The sequence below is a fragment of the Lycorma delicatula genome, chromosome 9 (genome assembly GCF_047948215.1).
Source record: "Lycorma delicatula isolate Av1 chromosome 9, ASM4794821v1, whole genome shotgun sequence".
NCBI lineage: Eukaryota > Metazoa > Arthropoda > Insecta > Hemiptera > Fulgoridae > Lycorma > Lycorma delicatula.
Genome location: NC_134463.1, coordinates 9,015,901 through 9,030,674, shown reverse-complemented (window position 1 = coordinate 9,030,674; position 14,774 = coordinate 9,015,901). Strand labels below are relative to the sequence as shown.

Below are 14,774 nucleotides of genomic sequence, written 5' to 3'. Positions count from 1 at the left end.
GCTTATATGTAATGTGTATTTGAAGAAGAAGAATTGGAATACTCCTTCTGAGAGAGAGTAGATTACACAAAAACATTTTGATGAAGGTTATATATTAAGTGACAAATCATTGTTATACATGGTTAGTTTTTCAAAAGGAAATCTTTTTGTGGTGTTATATGCTATAAAATAATCTTTTATCGTTTTATGATATATATATATATACACACTACTGTTATTTAATCTATTAAATAAAGAAAAGAAAGGAATTATTATTTTGTTGTTGAGGTTTTTAGAAGCATAGACGACTGTGGTCATTAGCCGCTTTCCACAAAAAAAAAGAAAATATTTCTTTCACTTCCTGGATAAACCACCAGCAACATAGTCAGCAGACTAGTTTTATCAAAACAATCATCTAAAAATTGACTTGTCAAAAAGTTATTAAAATTCTGAAAACAAACACAAAATAACAAGTGCCCTTGCCACTTAAAAACATAAAATTTCTAACGAAACGTCAGAAATATCAAAACCATTTCATCAATATACAAAAACTAAAAACACTTATACTAAAACCTGTTAAACACATGATGAGAAGGGTGTAAATGGTCCCTGCCACTTAAACAAGATACAAACCTCTTCTAATAAAACATATAAAAAAATCTTCAATGTCATCCAAAAATTAAAATGCACTTCCTTTCATTAAAATTGGTCAAAAAATACAAAATAATATGAAATATTTCATAAAAATGAACTTCTTATGTTCTGTCATCTAGGTTTTCTTTTACGTCATTTTTTTTGCTTCTTTTTTCCATCTTCTTAAAGGCCTCAATATTGAATTCCAAGGTATCTGAGGCCTTGGATATGTAATTGTCCGATCCTCTGCAGTAAACCACAGAGGTTGCTTTGCTGCCAACATCAGAAAATACCGGCTCAGATGCTGCGGTCAGTAATGCATCACAGTCGAGACTCAATGGACTCCCTGCTAGAGCTTGTGAGGCTGTTAAAATGTCTCACTCTCTCACTTAAAGGCCTCTGTATTTTTGGGGGACTCCATTTTTGTTTGCAAATCTTCTTTTACTATTATATTAATTTCTATCTTCTCTCTTTCTGCAAGTTTTTAAATTTTTACTTTGGCTTCAAGCTTCTTATCTATTCTGTTTTCACTGTCCTTCACCTTGCAACTGGTCAAAGCCACCTCCACATGGCGAAACTATGTAGTGAAACCTCAATATTTAACAGTCCAGTCTTCTTTGCCTTCAGCAGCCGTGCTGATTGTATATTGCTGATGGATTCAATGAACAATCCTACAGCAGTCTTCCTCACATCCTCTACTGGTCCTGCAGCAGCTTTTGTGATGTCTTGGGCTATCATGAAAGGACTTATCTTGACAAAATCTCCTTCATTCCTTTTTCATGACAAAGTATTTTGGTATTGCTGTGTTGCTTTTCGGTTGAAACTCTGTTCGATCAGTTTTCTCAATATTCAAAAACTTAACACTCTCCCTCCTCTTTGCTTATGAATACAGAGGCTCACTAAGTCTCCTCAAAAGTAAATCTCTTTAAAAATATATAAGAAAATGAAATGAACATAAGACTGTCAATCTACATTTACTAGTTTTTTTAAAATTATTTTTATTGATTTGTATCACATTTTGGAAGTATCCTGTTAACTATTGGCACCTTTGTTGATTTATCACTCATAAGAAGATTGCTGATTCATCCCTTATCTGTAAACCAGTTAGCTCTTCTTGAGTACGTAGTATCTGACATCTGGAAACTGTCAAAATATTATTTGATTCAACTAGGAGTATTAAGGAAGTATAAACCTCTTTATTTACTATAGAGTGAAAACAGTATGTAATGTATTGTTTCACAACAGAAAAATATACATTAATTTTGTGTACACATGTCTTCTAGTCTTTCTAATGGCTGCATCGCTATAAACAAAATCTAAGATGTACCAACTATGAGGGACGATCAGAAAGTAAGTTACACCACCTCTATGAAACAGGCACATATTTATAGATCTTTTTTTTTTTATTGAACAAAAAACAACATATTTTTATCTATTTTTCAATATAATCACCAAGTTTTTCTAAAAACTTTTTATACCTTGTTACAAGTTTTTCAATTCTAATCTCATAAAAATTTCGTCCAATTTCCTTCAACCATTTAAGAACTGCTTCCTTCAGTTCATCATCCAGGTCTCGCTTGAAAGGACCAAACAGGTGGAAGTCACAGGGTGCTAGGTCAGGGCTGCAAGGTGGATGAGACCACACTTTCCACTTGAATTTTTGCAGTAACTCCTTTGTCACATGAGCTGAATGAGGAGTAGCATTGTCGTGAAGAAAAACACCCCGTCACTCAATTTTCCAGGTATTCAATCTTTAATGGCTTTACGCAATTTTTTTAAGGTCTCACAGTAAGATTCATCATTGATTGTTGTACCTCAGGACATAAATTCACTGTAAACAACTCCCCCAGAATTGAAAAAGACTGTCAGCATAACCTTTTGAACATGTGGGGGGATGTTTTCACTTTTTTGGAAGTGGTGAATTTTTATGTCTTAATTCATGAGATGCTTGTTTAATCTCAGAAGTGTAATGAAGCACCCAGCTCTCATCCCCTGTGATGATTTGTTTCAAAAACTGTGGACAAGTCCTGGAATAACGTTGAAGAAATGAAAGAGCAGATGCAAAACATTGATGTTTGTGGTAGTTGGTCAACAGATGTGGCACCATCATGCACACATCTTACAGTAACCAAGCTGAATAATCGCAAACACACAACAATAATTGATGTTAAGTTCACTTGCAATCTCTTTAATTTTAATGCACCAGTTACTCAAGATCATTTTATTCACAACTTCCGAGTTACTGCTGTGTTTGCAGTTGAAGGATGCCCAGCACACAGTTCATCACTCACATCTGTTCTTTCATTTCTAAACATTTGGCACCATTTTGAGATCATGGGATGTGACATTGCATTCTCACCATATACCTCAACAATTTGGCGATGAATTTCATAACAATTGTAATTTTTTCCAGCAAAACTCAAACTACTGAGCGCATTTCTATGTTAGACAAAACCTCTAGAGGACACACCATATTGAAAACGACACTACACACATGCTAAATGTCATACAGAATTGCTGCTGGGTGAGTGTGAAGACAACAACACAACCAGTGCTGCCACCACAAGACATTAATATAACTCTTTCAGTTCAAGAACATGGCAAAGTGTAACTTATTTTCTGATCCATCTCTTGTAGAATAACAATAATTCAAAGTATTGATGTTTATTACTCTGTCTCTTTGGTTACTAACTGTTTAAGTCAACACTTCTCATTGTCTAATGAGAAAATGTAGATGTCACTTATAAAGCTGAACATTATCATCTGCATTTTGATGGGGATGTGCTATATTTTGGCTTAGTAAACAAGAAAAAAGGAAATTAATTCATTCCTCATTTTCCCAAAAAATGATGAGGTAAAAGAATGACTGCAGCTATTTTTGTGTATGCGTATAGATTGTCACAAACCTTTTTTATTGTTTGTAGGCAAACAAATTTTTTAAAGGCAGGATTCTTTTATTCAAAATTTCTTTCTTTTTAAGAAAAAAAAAACAATACAAATTTTTGTTATGGGACTAATAAGCTCTCTTTGGTGACATTTAAATTATTTTTTTTTACTTAAAAACAGAATGAATTTCAGCTCTGAATCTTAGAATTTTAGAAAAAAACTTGCAAAAAATATTTTAATTTAACTGAATAATCCTTCATGCTAAATAACATTTTATTTATCTTTATTTCTTGGCATCGATAATATTTTATCTATTGACAGATTAAAACATGATTATAAAATTAATGATGAATATCAAATGACATGTAAATGACATATATAAACCATGAAAGAATAAAATAAATTACTAACAATTTTAAAATTTATGCTTTTTAAGAAATAAAAACTTAATTTTAAAAATAAACTAAAAAATCCATAAAAATAAATGTTGGTTACCTTGTAACCATCTTCACTTGAAGATGATGGTGCAACTGTTGCTGATTTACGTGACAATACATTAGTAGGTGGGCCAGGTGTAACACGACCGCGAACTTTAAATCTGTTTACACTTGCTGATACTTCTTGATCTTTAGTACCAGCATTTGACACAGGTCTTCTAAGTCTCCGTCTCACAGCTAAAAAAAAAAAAACAAACAAACCATTATTTTATTATATATGTATGTAACATAAAAGAAATAAAAATAATGAAATTTTCATCATTACTACAAACATACACATGTATCTAGTACATCTTTTTAACAACACATTATTAATTTTCTTTGGTAAAATCCTTTTATTTGTTTATTTTTTGAAAAATGACATCAAAATATAATAAGTGTAGTATTTATATTAATAATATACATACTGTTATCTATGGAACTACATAACAGCTATTTACAGTTTCACCATCTTTACATCATTTATGGAGTGTATTACATCACTTAATAGTATAATAGTACTATTTATTATGGTAATTAATGGAATAATTGTTATCTTCATATATTATTTATCAACTATTTATAGTATTGATTCAATAAATAATACAACTCATCAAATATATATATATTAGAAATAATTATTCATTATTCATTACCAGGATAATTAAAAAAAAAAAAAAAAAAAATGAATGTGAAAATACTAATAGTATCTTCTTTCAGTCACTAAGGAATAAAATAAGTTTAATTTAAACAGAAATCATTTTCTTCAACGTTTTCTCCTAAGCAATTTCTTTTTATATATTACTGAATTTTCTTAAAAATTCAATAACATAAAAATTCATTATGAAATAGGTAGGTTATTGAAATACAATGTGAATAAATGAGCTTTTTAAATTCATACTTATATCCCATGAATAAACATATTCATTATGTGAAAATAAAAATAAAATGGATATAATTTTACCAAAGGCTATTATGGAATGTCAGTTAGAAAAATGAGAAAGAACGAGCATGCATTAAACTGATGTGGAACAAGCTATTATGGTTTGTGAAAGCAACGAAATGTACTGTTAAGGGAAATGGAATAGTGTGCAAAGATACCTGCTATCACTATACAATTTACTCTTTAAAAAAAAAAAAAGAAAAACATTTTTAAGTACGCAGTACTTCTATATTTAAGGCATTATAATCATAAATTAAATGTTTTCAGTTATTCAAAATATTCACTCACTTGATTTCCATAACAACATAGCTACTCTTGCATTATGCAGCTAACGTTATATAGTGTTTAATATGTAACATATCACACGCTATTCTACAATGTGAACAATAGTATAGAGAAATGTATGTATAGATGAAAATACTGATGTAGATAAATGACAGAGTAGTTATAAATTTGATTAAAAATTTAATGGATGCTGTTTATTATATAAATGATTTTTTTTAGTTTTTTTTTTTTAATATGCATTTAATTGAAAAACATTTAGCATTGATGAATAAAATAAAAAATTAAATAATAAAAAATAACAAGGAAAACATAACAAATTATAATGAGAAATATGAAGGTGCAATTTATCTCATTATTGGTTATCATATCTTCATATAATTAAGTAATTTAAGGAACTACTTTTATATTATAAATCAGAATAATATCTCTGTTCAAATTATTGCAAACATAAATCAGTACATGTGTACCATCATAAGCAGCTTTTCAAATGTAGATATTTTTTATTTCTTCCATCTGTAATCTCCCCGCCCCCTGGAGCCATATCCACAATTACGCATAAACTCAGCTCCAAGAGGTACCTTTGCCTGAAACTACCTTGGTAGTGCACTAGGTGGGATATTGCCCCCACCCAGGTGGATATTGGTGTGCATGATGTGTAACCAAATTTTATTTTTTTAATAACAGGAAATAAAATAATATTTGAACATAAGAAATACTCTAAAATGAAGAAGAAGAAGAAGAAGAAGAAGAAATGAAAATAATGAAACTGTTTATTATTATTGAAAATCAATAATTATTACCACTTAATAAATAAAAAAAATAAAAAATGATTAGTCTTTCACTTATAATTAAATAATATTTAAATAAGAATAAAACTGAAAGAGAAAGATATTCTAACTTGTTTAAATAATCATTCACACAGTAGATAATGGGACTTCAAATTAACTGTACAAGTAGTTAATAAATTTATCAAGGTATATGGATGCTTGTATGTGTGAAGACAAGAAAGTTATGTGACTGAATATTATACAAGTGAACAAGTGTATTGCTTTAGGCTCCAATATTATAACCCTTTAACTTCATTGGTCATTCAGTGAGTAGTTGGTTTTGTTATACGTGGGAGACTTTCTCCACTTAATAATACAACTTTCTTTCAAGGTCAAAAATAGAATCTTAAGTAGCTACAATACTATGAATATAATTTTAACTTTCTTCAATACAAATATTATCGTTTGTACATAATTTTATAAATGAAATGTAATAAAAATTTACTTTTTTTAAAAATGTGTAGATTATAGAAAAATTCATTAAATAAATATTACAATAATAAAATAATTTTAAAATATATAATTCTACTTAGCATTAGTAGATTATTAATAAAATATGTGTATAATGCTACGTTGTGTAATGCTATATGTATTACATCATTTTATTGAAGTTTGATATGTGTATTAAAATTCCTTTCACAAAATGAAAAAGATAAAATAAGTGAAAAAATTACATTCATTAAACAAACTTAAGTAGTGATAACTTTATGTATGTTATACAGTATAAGGAAGTAAGATCAAAACAATTCATAAAATTGAAAGAAGGAAATATCTAGTACCAGATGCATATTTTGATTTAATACTTCTTTGAGTGAGCAACCACCTCAGGTAATGCCGATGGCTCAATGTCCATGACATGCCGCAGCAGTGAGTGCCAAACATTGAATATTTTTAAAAGTTGTTGGTAAGGTCTCCTTCTTTGTAATGTGATCTCTGAGAGCTTCTCATGCACTGTTAGCTGCAGAACACCTGAGCAGAATGTACTCCGATTCATCCTTGTTGCAGTCCCCGCAGGCTGAGGAATTCTTTAAGTGGAATCGAAGGAAATACTATCCAATAACGATGTGGTCAATGTGAGATCTAGCTGCAAAAGTGGCAGTTGCCCTCAGCAAATTCCTGTATAGTGTCAGATCAAGACGTTCTTGTTGAATTAGATGTCAACCTGTGTCCTCTGTTCTCCATCTTTCTATTCAAATCAAATTGTAAATCTGAGTATGCTGGTGGCTGTCCTCCTGCATCTGGTCAGAGAGAGTGAGTGAGAAGTTGGATTGGGCGCATGTTTGCCACAAGTTTTGCAATTCTATCGTCTCGCTTGTTACTTAATACCCCACAGATTTATTTTGATTTAACAATCATGATCAGCAGGCAGAGAAGAATAAAAAAAATAGTGAAATAAAAAATAAAAATATTAATGAAAATAAATAAAAATATCGTTATTAAGAAACACAGTGAAAAGATTTTTTCTATAAAAGAGTTTACTAGTTGCTCTATCAAAGTGAGATGTTGAACTGTTAAGGTTAATTTTTCACTTTTGACATTGATTATTAAGCAATACAGAGTCTTTTGTTGTTAAAAATAGTTTCAATTTTATAAAAACATTAAAATAGGTCATTCTAGTAGCTGTTAATAAGTTTTGATTATTTATTCATTATTATGTTGGTTAATTGTTAATAGTTTTCTTAAGATCCTGAGTAAGTAACTTTCAGACCTTGCAACCTGGTTTTTCCACAACACCTGGAATACCACAGAGTAACATCCTTGAAACTGAAAAGTATGAAATGAGATAAAAAAATACCAACAGCCAGATTTGTAGAAAATATTTTCATAGCTTACAAACTAAGAAAGTTTACTGCATGCTATTGGTATGGTGCTGTTGGTTTTTTTTTAGTGACTGTAGAACAATTAATGACACTGAAATTTAAAAAAAACTTCTTTTATGTTAATTTAAGGCTTTTTTTAAATTTGCATTTCTTCTAATTTCTGTGTATCTACTGATGATGGGAGACTACTTTTCAACTGAAATATGCATCTAGTTCAAGATTTTCAATTTTGGTAACAGTATTTTCTCTTTACAATTTTATTTCAATAACCGTTTCATATAGATTTTTATACAAAATTAAATTCTTTGTAGAAATATATATTTTATTAATCTGGAATTAAATTAAAAAATAATAATTCATTTTATTCTAAGGAAGTAATAAGTTTTTTCTTTAGGATTGTCAGAGAAAGACAACATCGCAATTTTTATAAATTCATTTCAGCTAGATACACCCACCAGGTTGGTCTAATGATGAATGCGTCTTCGCAAAGCAGCTAATTTCGAAGTCAAGAGTTCCATTCAAATCCTAGTAAAGGCAGTTACTTTTATACAGATTTGAATACTAGATCGTGGATACCGCAGTTCTTTGGTGATTGGTTTCAATTGACTGCAAATCTCAGAAATGGTTGACTTAAGACTATACAAGACTACACTTCACTTACAATCATACATATCATTCTCTGAAATAATACCTGACGGTGATTCCCGTAGGCTAAACAGGAAAAAAAAGAAGATATATAACCCTTGAGCTACCAATCAGACAGCAACATGGAGCTGCTTAAGTAAGATATAAGCATCTTAGGGAGAGGAAAATACACTTTATTTACTTTTTTCTGAAAAGGGCTAATCAAATGTAGATAAAATGGAAAACAATATCAACAAAAGTGTATTGTCATTAAAAATTTAATTTATACCCTAATAAAAAATATAGATTGTCAAACTTAAAGCTCATGAGGATATTCATCAAAATTAAGCTGCATTAGGTATTGCATTCGAAAATCTGTTACTTTTAAGTAATAATACATACATTCTGTAGCTTAATTTATGTTCCAGCAACTAATTAAAAAAAATTATTTAAGTTAATGACTAATGAATTCTTTTAAATTTTGAGAATGTGTAAAAGAATTTCAACGTTTCTTGGTTTTCAACTAATATATCTATAGATTCAAAGGGTATTAAATCTACAGCATAATATTCAGTCAATATAATAATTACAATTACAAAATAGCAGTAAAAATATGTATGAATTTAAAAAAATGCTTCAAAATTTATTCAAATTAGTACTTTTTAATCCTACTAAATGATTCAGTATTATGAGAGTATTAAGTTTTATCTGACTTTTAATCCACAGTAAAAGTAAGCAATGTTATATTTCAAGGTTGTACATGTATATCCTATTCTTGTAATAACAATAATTACCTTATAAAATCAGAATAAATATTCACTATTTATTTAATTATAACATGCAACCTCAATGACATCTTTTAACTGTAATCTTTGCCAATAAAAATTACAGTAAATTGTCTTAACGTTATGCTATCATAATATGATAACCTTTAGTAATAATATTATTACAATTATTTATTTAACTTTACAATAAATAGTTAACAGAATTTTTCTGTGCCATACTTGTTAATTTATATTAGTAATTGTATTACAAATGAATAATAAATAATCTACATGAATTTTGTTAAAGGTCAGTTTTAATGTGTAAACATAAAAGCGGTTTTCGCTCTTGTATACCAGTAATTAAAAGTTAGTAATGAATATATGTTATCATAAAAAATTTCAGCATCCATGAATTAATATTATTACCTTTATATACATCATTTGGCTTGAAAAAAAACATTATTTTAATTAAGCAAAAATATATTTTAATCAAGAACACATTTAGAAATAAACTCTTAAAATTTTTTAATAAAAATTATGATTCTTACATAAAATAATGTTTTTTTTAGTCATACGATGTAAAGGATTTTACCAATAATTTCAAAATCCTTCTTCAATAAACAAAATCCTTCTTTCTTAATCAATCTTTCATGAGGCTAACAGTAGTTATACATTTTTATTTGCATTTACCATCAACTAATATCTTAATGTCCATATATGATTGCTCCCACATCTTCTATAACTTGAATCATACACAGAAGATAAAAGAACTGCTGTTTTCTCAATGAAATTTTACAAAAATTGTAACTAAAATATCGCTTAACATGAGAAACAATATCTTAAACTTTTTTTGGAGTTTAATAGATTTCATGATTATTTTTTGTCTTACTGATTTCAAAATGATATAAGTTTTCTTCCCACAACCTCATTATCATTATATACGATTTTGATCGTGATTATCCTCTTTTGAAATTGATTAAGGTCTTCTCTGAATAGACCATGTTCTTCACAAATCCTAACAAAAAACATTTAACAGCGTATGTTGGGACTTCATTGTAACCAAATGGTCAACCCACCTATTTCATTCCACCAGTTTGGAAATCAAATGTTCACATTTTTGTGAAAATGACACAATTACTGTACAGGGGTGAGTAATTTCTAACTAAAAAAAAATTATTCAGGAATTCCCAACTGTAAAGAATATTATGGTAATGAATATTCTGTTTTACAAGGACAGACATCTTGAACTGATTCTTTTTACTCAGTCTTCTGATATGATCAGACTTCCTGTAATTTCTCTTTTTTCTAAAAACGTTTCAGCTATTAATAGTTGGAATCTTCTTTGAAAGAACATTATCATATATTTTTCATGGTGAGTTTTGTCGTACTATAACTAGTTTAGTTTAAATGAACCAAGCTATGCACTTTGTTTTCTGCTAAAAATGACAACGGAAAATGTCCATTCTAAGCATCATGAAGAATTTTCACTGAAGGTCATTGTGAAAACTCAACTACTGATGAATAGTATCTGGGGTCAATTCAAGAAAAAGTGTGGAATTTTTTTTATTTATTATTTTGTTCATATTATTTTTCTCATTAAAATATTTGCTGAAAAATGAATGAGATTATAGAAGTAAATTAAGAATCTCTCTAAATGGAATTTAAAACCTAATATGAATATTTGAAATTCGACAGTAATTCTGTAGACCCTATATTCTATCCTTGCTTGACCATTCATATCTTCCATTCTAATTTTCCTTTTACTGTTTTTAAAATTCTCTTGTGTCATTCATTATACCATTTCCACTAATCCCTTCTTTGTTACAGCACAACATAAAAAATCTGTCTGTCATCCATTGGTTGGTTTCCTTCATCTCAAAAGAGGATTTTTGGAAGAATCACATTTCAAATGCTTCAAACCTCCTATCTTCCACTGTTTTTTCAATTCAAGTCTAATAGGTTTACAACATATTCTTTGAATTTTTCTTCCATTTACCAATAACAATTTCAATTAATGGTAAGAAGAAACTGAATTCTTTTTAGATATTAGGGCTTACAGTTTGCAAATTAATCTAAACTCAGGGAATCTTTTGTTTATTTCTACATTGTGGCTACTTTGTTTGACCACACCCATTCCTCAAGTTGTCTGTGTAATGTGAAGTTATTGTTCACTGACTACGTAGCAGTTTTCATCATATAGGGTTTTGTGAAAGTTTATTCCATTTTTTATTACAAAATCATATTTTCATATTTTTTTGTTCTGTGTGTCTTGAATATATAATAATGGGCATAATAACTTCAAGAAAGTGTTCAAAAATTATTATTCTTTTTGAGCATACCAGTATGACACAATGATAAATATCTTCTGATTGTGTGATTGTGGTGTTGGACTACGGTCATTGAATGCTATTTTAAAATAATTTAAAGAAACTGATTCCTTTTCACCACAAAGGAAAGGTAAATATAATTGTAAAAGAAAAAAGTACTACAACATAGGATTGGTTATTAGAGAACATAGGATTGGTTATGAGAAAAGTATACTTAATAGGCTTACCATATTTTTTTGGGTCCAACCCAGGGCATATTTTTGAAATTACTACTTAAACATAAAATTAGTTTACTTAAACATTAAACTTTATTTATTCAGTTGTATTTTTCATTAGACGTGACTTTTTTCAGAAATGGTTTGTTTTAATTACATCATAAAATTCAGAACAAGAAAGTTCTGAATTAATTTCAACATTTAGCAGATGTTTAACAGTAGATACTGAAAGTCTATCCCTTTCTGTAAAACAAATGTTCCCTGTAATTGAAAAAACTCTCTCAACTAGAGCAGATGTTCCAGGCAAAGAGATCACAAACTCAACCATTTTAGAAATATTGCAACATGAAATTGATATTTCATATTGCATGTTGTTTTGTGTTCAAAAGACTGATGTCTTTTGAAACACCTTAAAAATTGCTTTCCACTTCTCTTCAATAGTATCTGGTACTTTTTCAGAACTTTTAGCAGATGTTTAACAGTAGATACTGAAAGTCTATCCCTTTCTGTAAAACAAATGTTCCCTGTAATTGAAAAAACTCTCTCAACTAGAGCAGATGTTCCAGGCAAAGAGATCACAAACTCAACCATTTTAGAAATATTGCAACATGAAATTGATATTTCATATTGCATGTTGTTTTGTGTTCAAAAGACTGATGTCTTTTGAAACACCTTAAAAATTGCTTTCCACTTCTCTTCAATAGTATCTGGTACTTTTTCAGAACTTGAACCACAACCTACCCTTTGGTTTTGAATTACCTGGTTCAACAATGTACATTCATCAAATAGGTCATCAATATTTATGGAATCTTTTATAATTTCATTAACAACTTGTGCACTCTCTTCAAAAATCAGACCAAGCAATTTCAGTTCGTAAATTTATCCACTGAAAGTTACTGACTTTAACTGGTTCTTCACAAATCTAAGGATTGGGTACTAGAATTATAAAAATTGTCTATGTTTGAGAAGAATTTTTGTCCCTGAACATCATTATTTTCTTTTAGAGTGCACAGCAATTCTTTGGCAGAAGATGGTATAAATTTGTGGTTTTTTTTTTCGTGAAGTTGACAAATTAATTCAGAATATATCTGAAATGCTTCTTTTGATGTGATAGAACTAGCTTCCAATTTCAGAATACATTATTAAATAACTGAAGAGCACCATACAAAAATTTCAGAAATAGTTCACTTTCTAGATTTTCAAGAAATCAAATAATGATTTTGGGCATTTATCACAAGATAAGAAGTATGTCTTTAGGCCATCAAAAATAGAGAGAATTCTTTATATTGCAGGTAACAAACTAAGAAAACCTTGTGCTGCTATGAGGTAATACTTTTTTGTAATCTGTTTCCACAAATTCACAGAACTCTAAGTTTCATTACTCTTGCTGTATATGTGTGAAAATATTTATAAATTTTTATTACAATAACTTCTATGTCCAGAGGTAGAGTACAGTACACACATGCTGTTTGTACTGAATTGTGTACAATGTGAGCTGAACAACCAATTCCTAAAATAGGTCTATCTATATCAGTAGGAACTTTTCTGAACACATTTTTATTCCACTTTCTCTTCACACTACCAAAATTACTGTTAGTGTTATCAGCAGTATAACAAATCAACTTTTCTTCACGTTTGTATTTTTCACATACTACAAAAGATACTGAGTCAAAATTTGAGCAGTTTCACCTGACACTTCATCAAAATTTAAAAGTTTAGCTTGAATTCCCTTCTCCAGACTGAAATATCTTACAACAATCAGAACAAGTTTTACTTCACTTCTGTTTGAGCTATTCATCGCTACTGTTACATAATTAATGTTTTCCAAAGAATGCAACACATTGTCAAATATAAATGGCGAAGTAACGTTAACAGTAATAACTCAAAAATGTATTATATCACAAAAATTAACTTCATTAAAACAATAGTATCAGTATGGTTTCATGATAAATAAATAATAAAAAAAAAATGTGTAGTATACTTGTTGAATTGAAGCCAATCATGCACACAAAGAGATAAGAATAAATGAGGGCATATTAATCACTAGATATTCACAAATTGTACAGGTAGATTCTTTTTTTCTAAATAAAGTTACTTTTTATCAAATAATATCTATGTTCAGATTAATTTTCGTGGTACTTGTCATAAGATATAAGAAAAAACTTAATTTTTGAAGCAATTTTTATCTCTGGCAACTCAGAATTAGTAAATAACAAGTCTATTACAAAATTTATGGTATGTTGATACAATTATCTCTGCTATGTCCACTTTACAAATTTCATATAATGCCACAACCAGTACAAAGGAAGCTTTTTTAATTGAAAATGCATAATAGTAATGTTATCTTTAATGACATTAAAAAGGTTCAGGGGTTATAAAAATAAGAATGTTTGCTTTTTGAAAATATACACATTTTTAAATCAGATTTTTTTTTCTGTACATGTACCAAAATTCTTACAGTTTTTTACTGGGAGTAATAAGTATTAAACATTAAATTTTTAGTTTGAATTATTAAAATACAGTTTATACCCAATACCCAGTAGAGTGACCCAGATTAACAAAAAAAATAACAAAAGTCTAAAAATTGAAGAATATGATAAAAAAACTAGTTTGAGAAGACCGTCACATCTTATTTCTGTTCAAAATTTAAGAAATAATTATACTTGACAAATAGCTTAACCTTTACTAAATTTTGTTACTGAAATTTACATTCTAGTATTCATTCCATTGGGTTCATGTTACAACCTGTTTTCAAACACTCATTTGTATAATAATTTAATTTTAAAAATTTAACTATAGAAACAAAATTCACACACAGACAAACATATATAAGGAAAACATTAATATTATTTAGAGATAGGAAAAAATATAGGAGTAAGAAATAAAAATTAAAAAAAACCACATTTTAATAATAATTAATATTTGGAAATATACTTAATTTGTTAAACCACATGTAACATTAAATCGCATTCTATATTTTTCTAAGTAAACAGTT

General features: G+C 28.8%; 1 protein-coding gene across 1 annotated transcript in view; it reads right to left on the bottom strand.

The window, feature by feature from the left end:
- The window catches only part of Cht7 (chitinase 7), a 377,604-nt gene that overhangs the window by 43,839 nt on the left and 318,991 nt on the right, over nt 1-14,774 (bottom strand). The window contains exon 3 of the mRNA XM_075374574.1: nt 3,994-4,172. Coding sequence (XP_075230689.1) covers nt 3,994-4,172 — 179 coding nt within the window. The remainder of the gene's footprint in view (nt 1-3,993; nt 4,173-14,774) is intronic.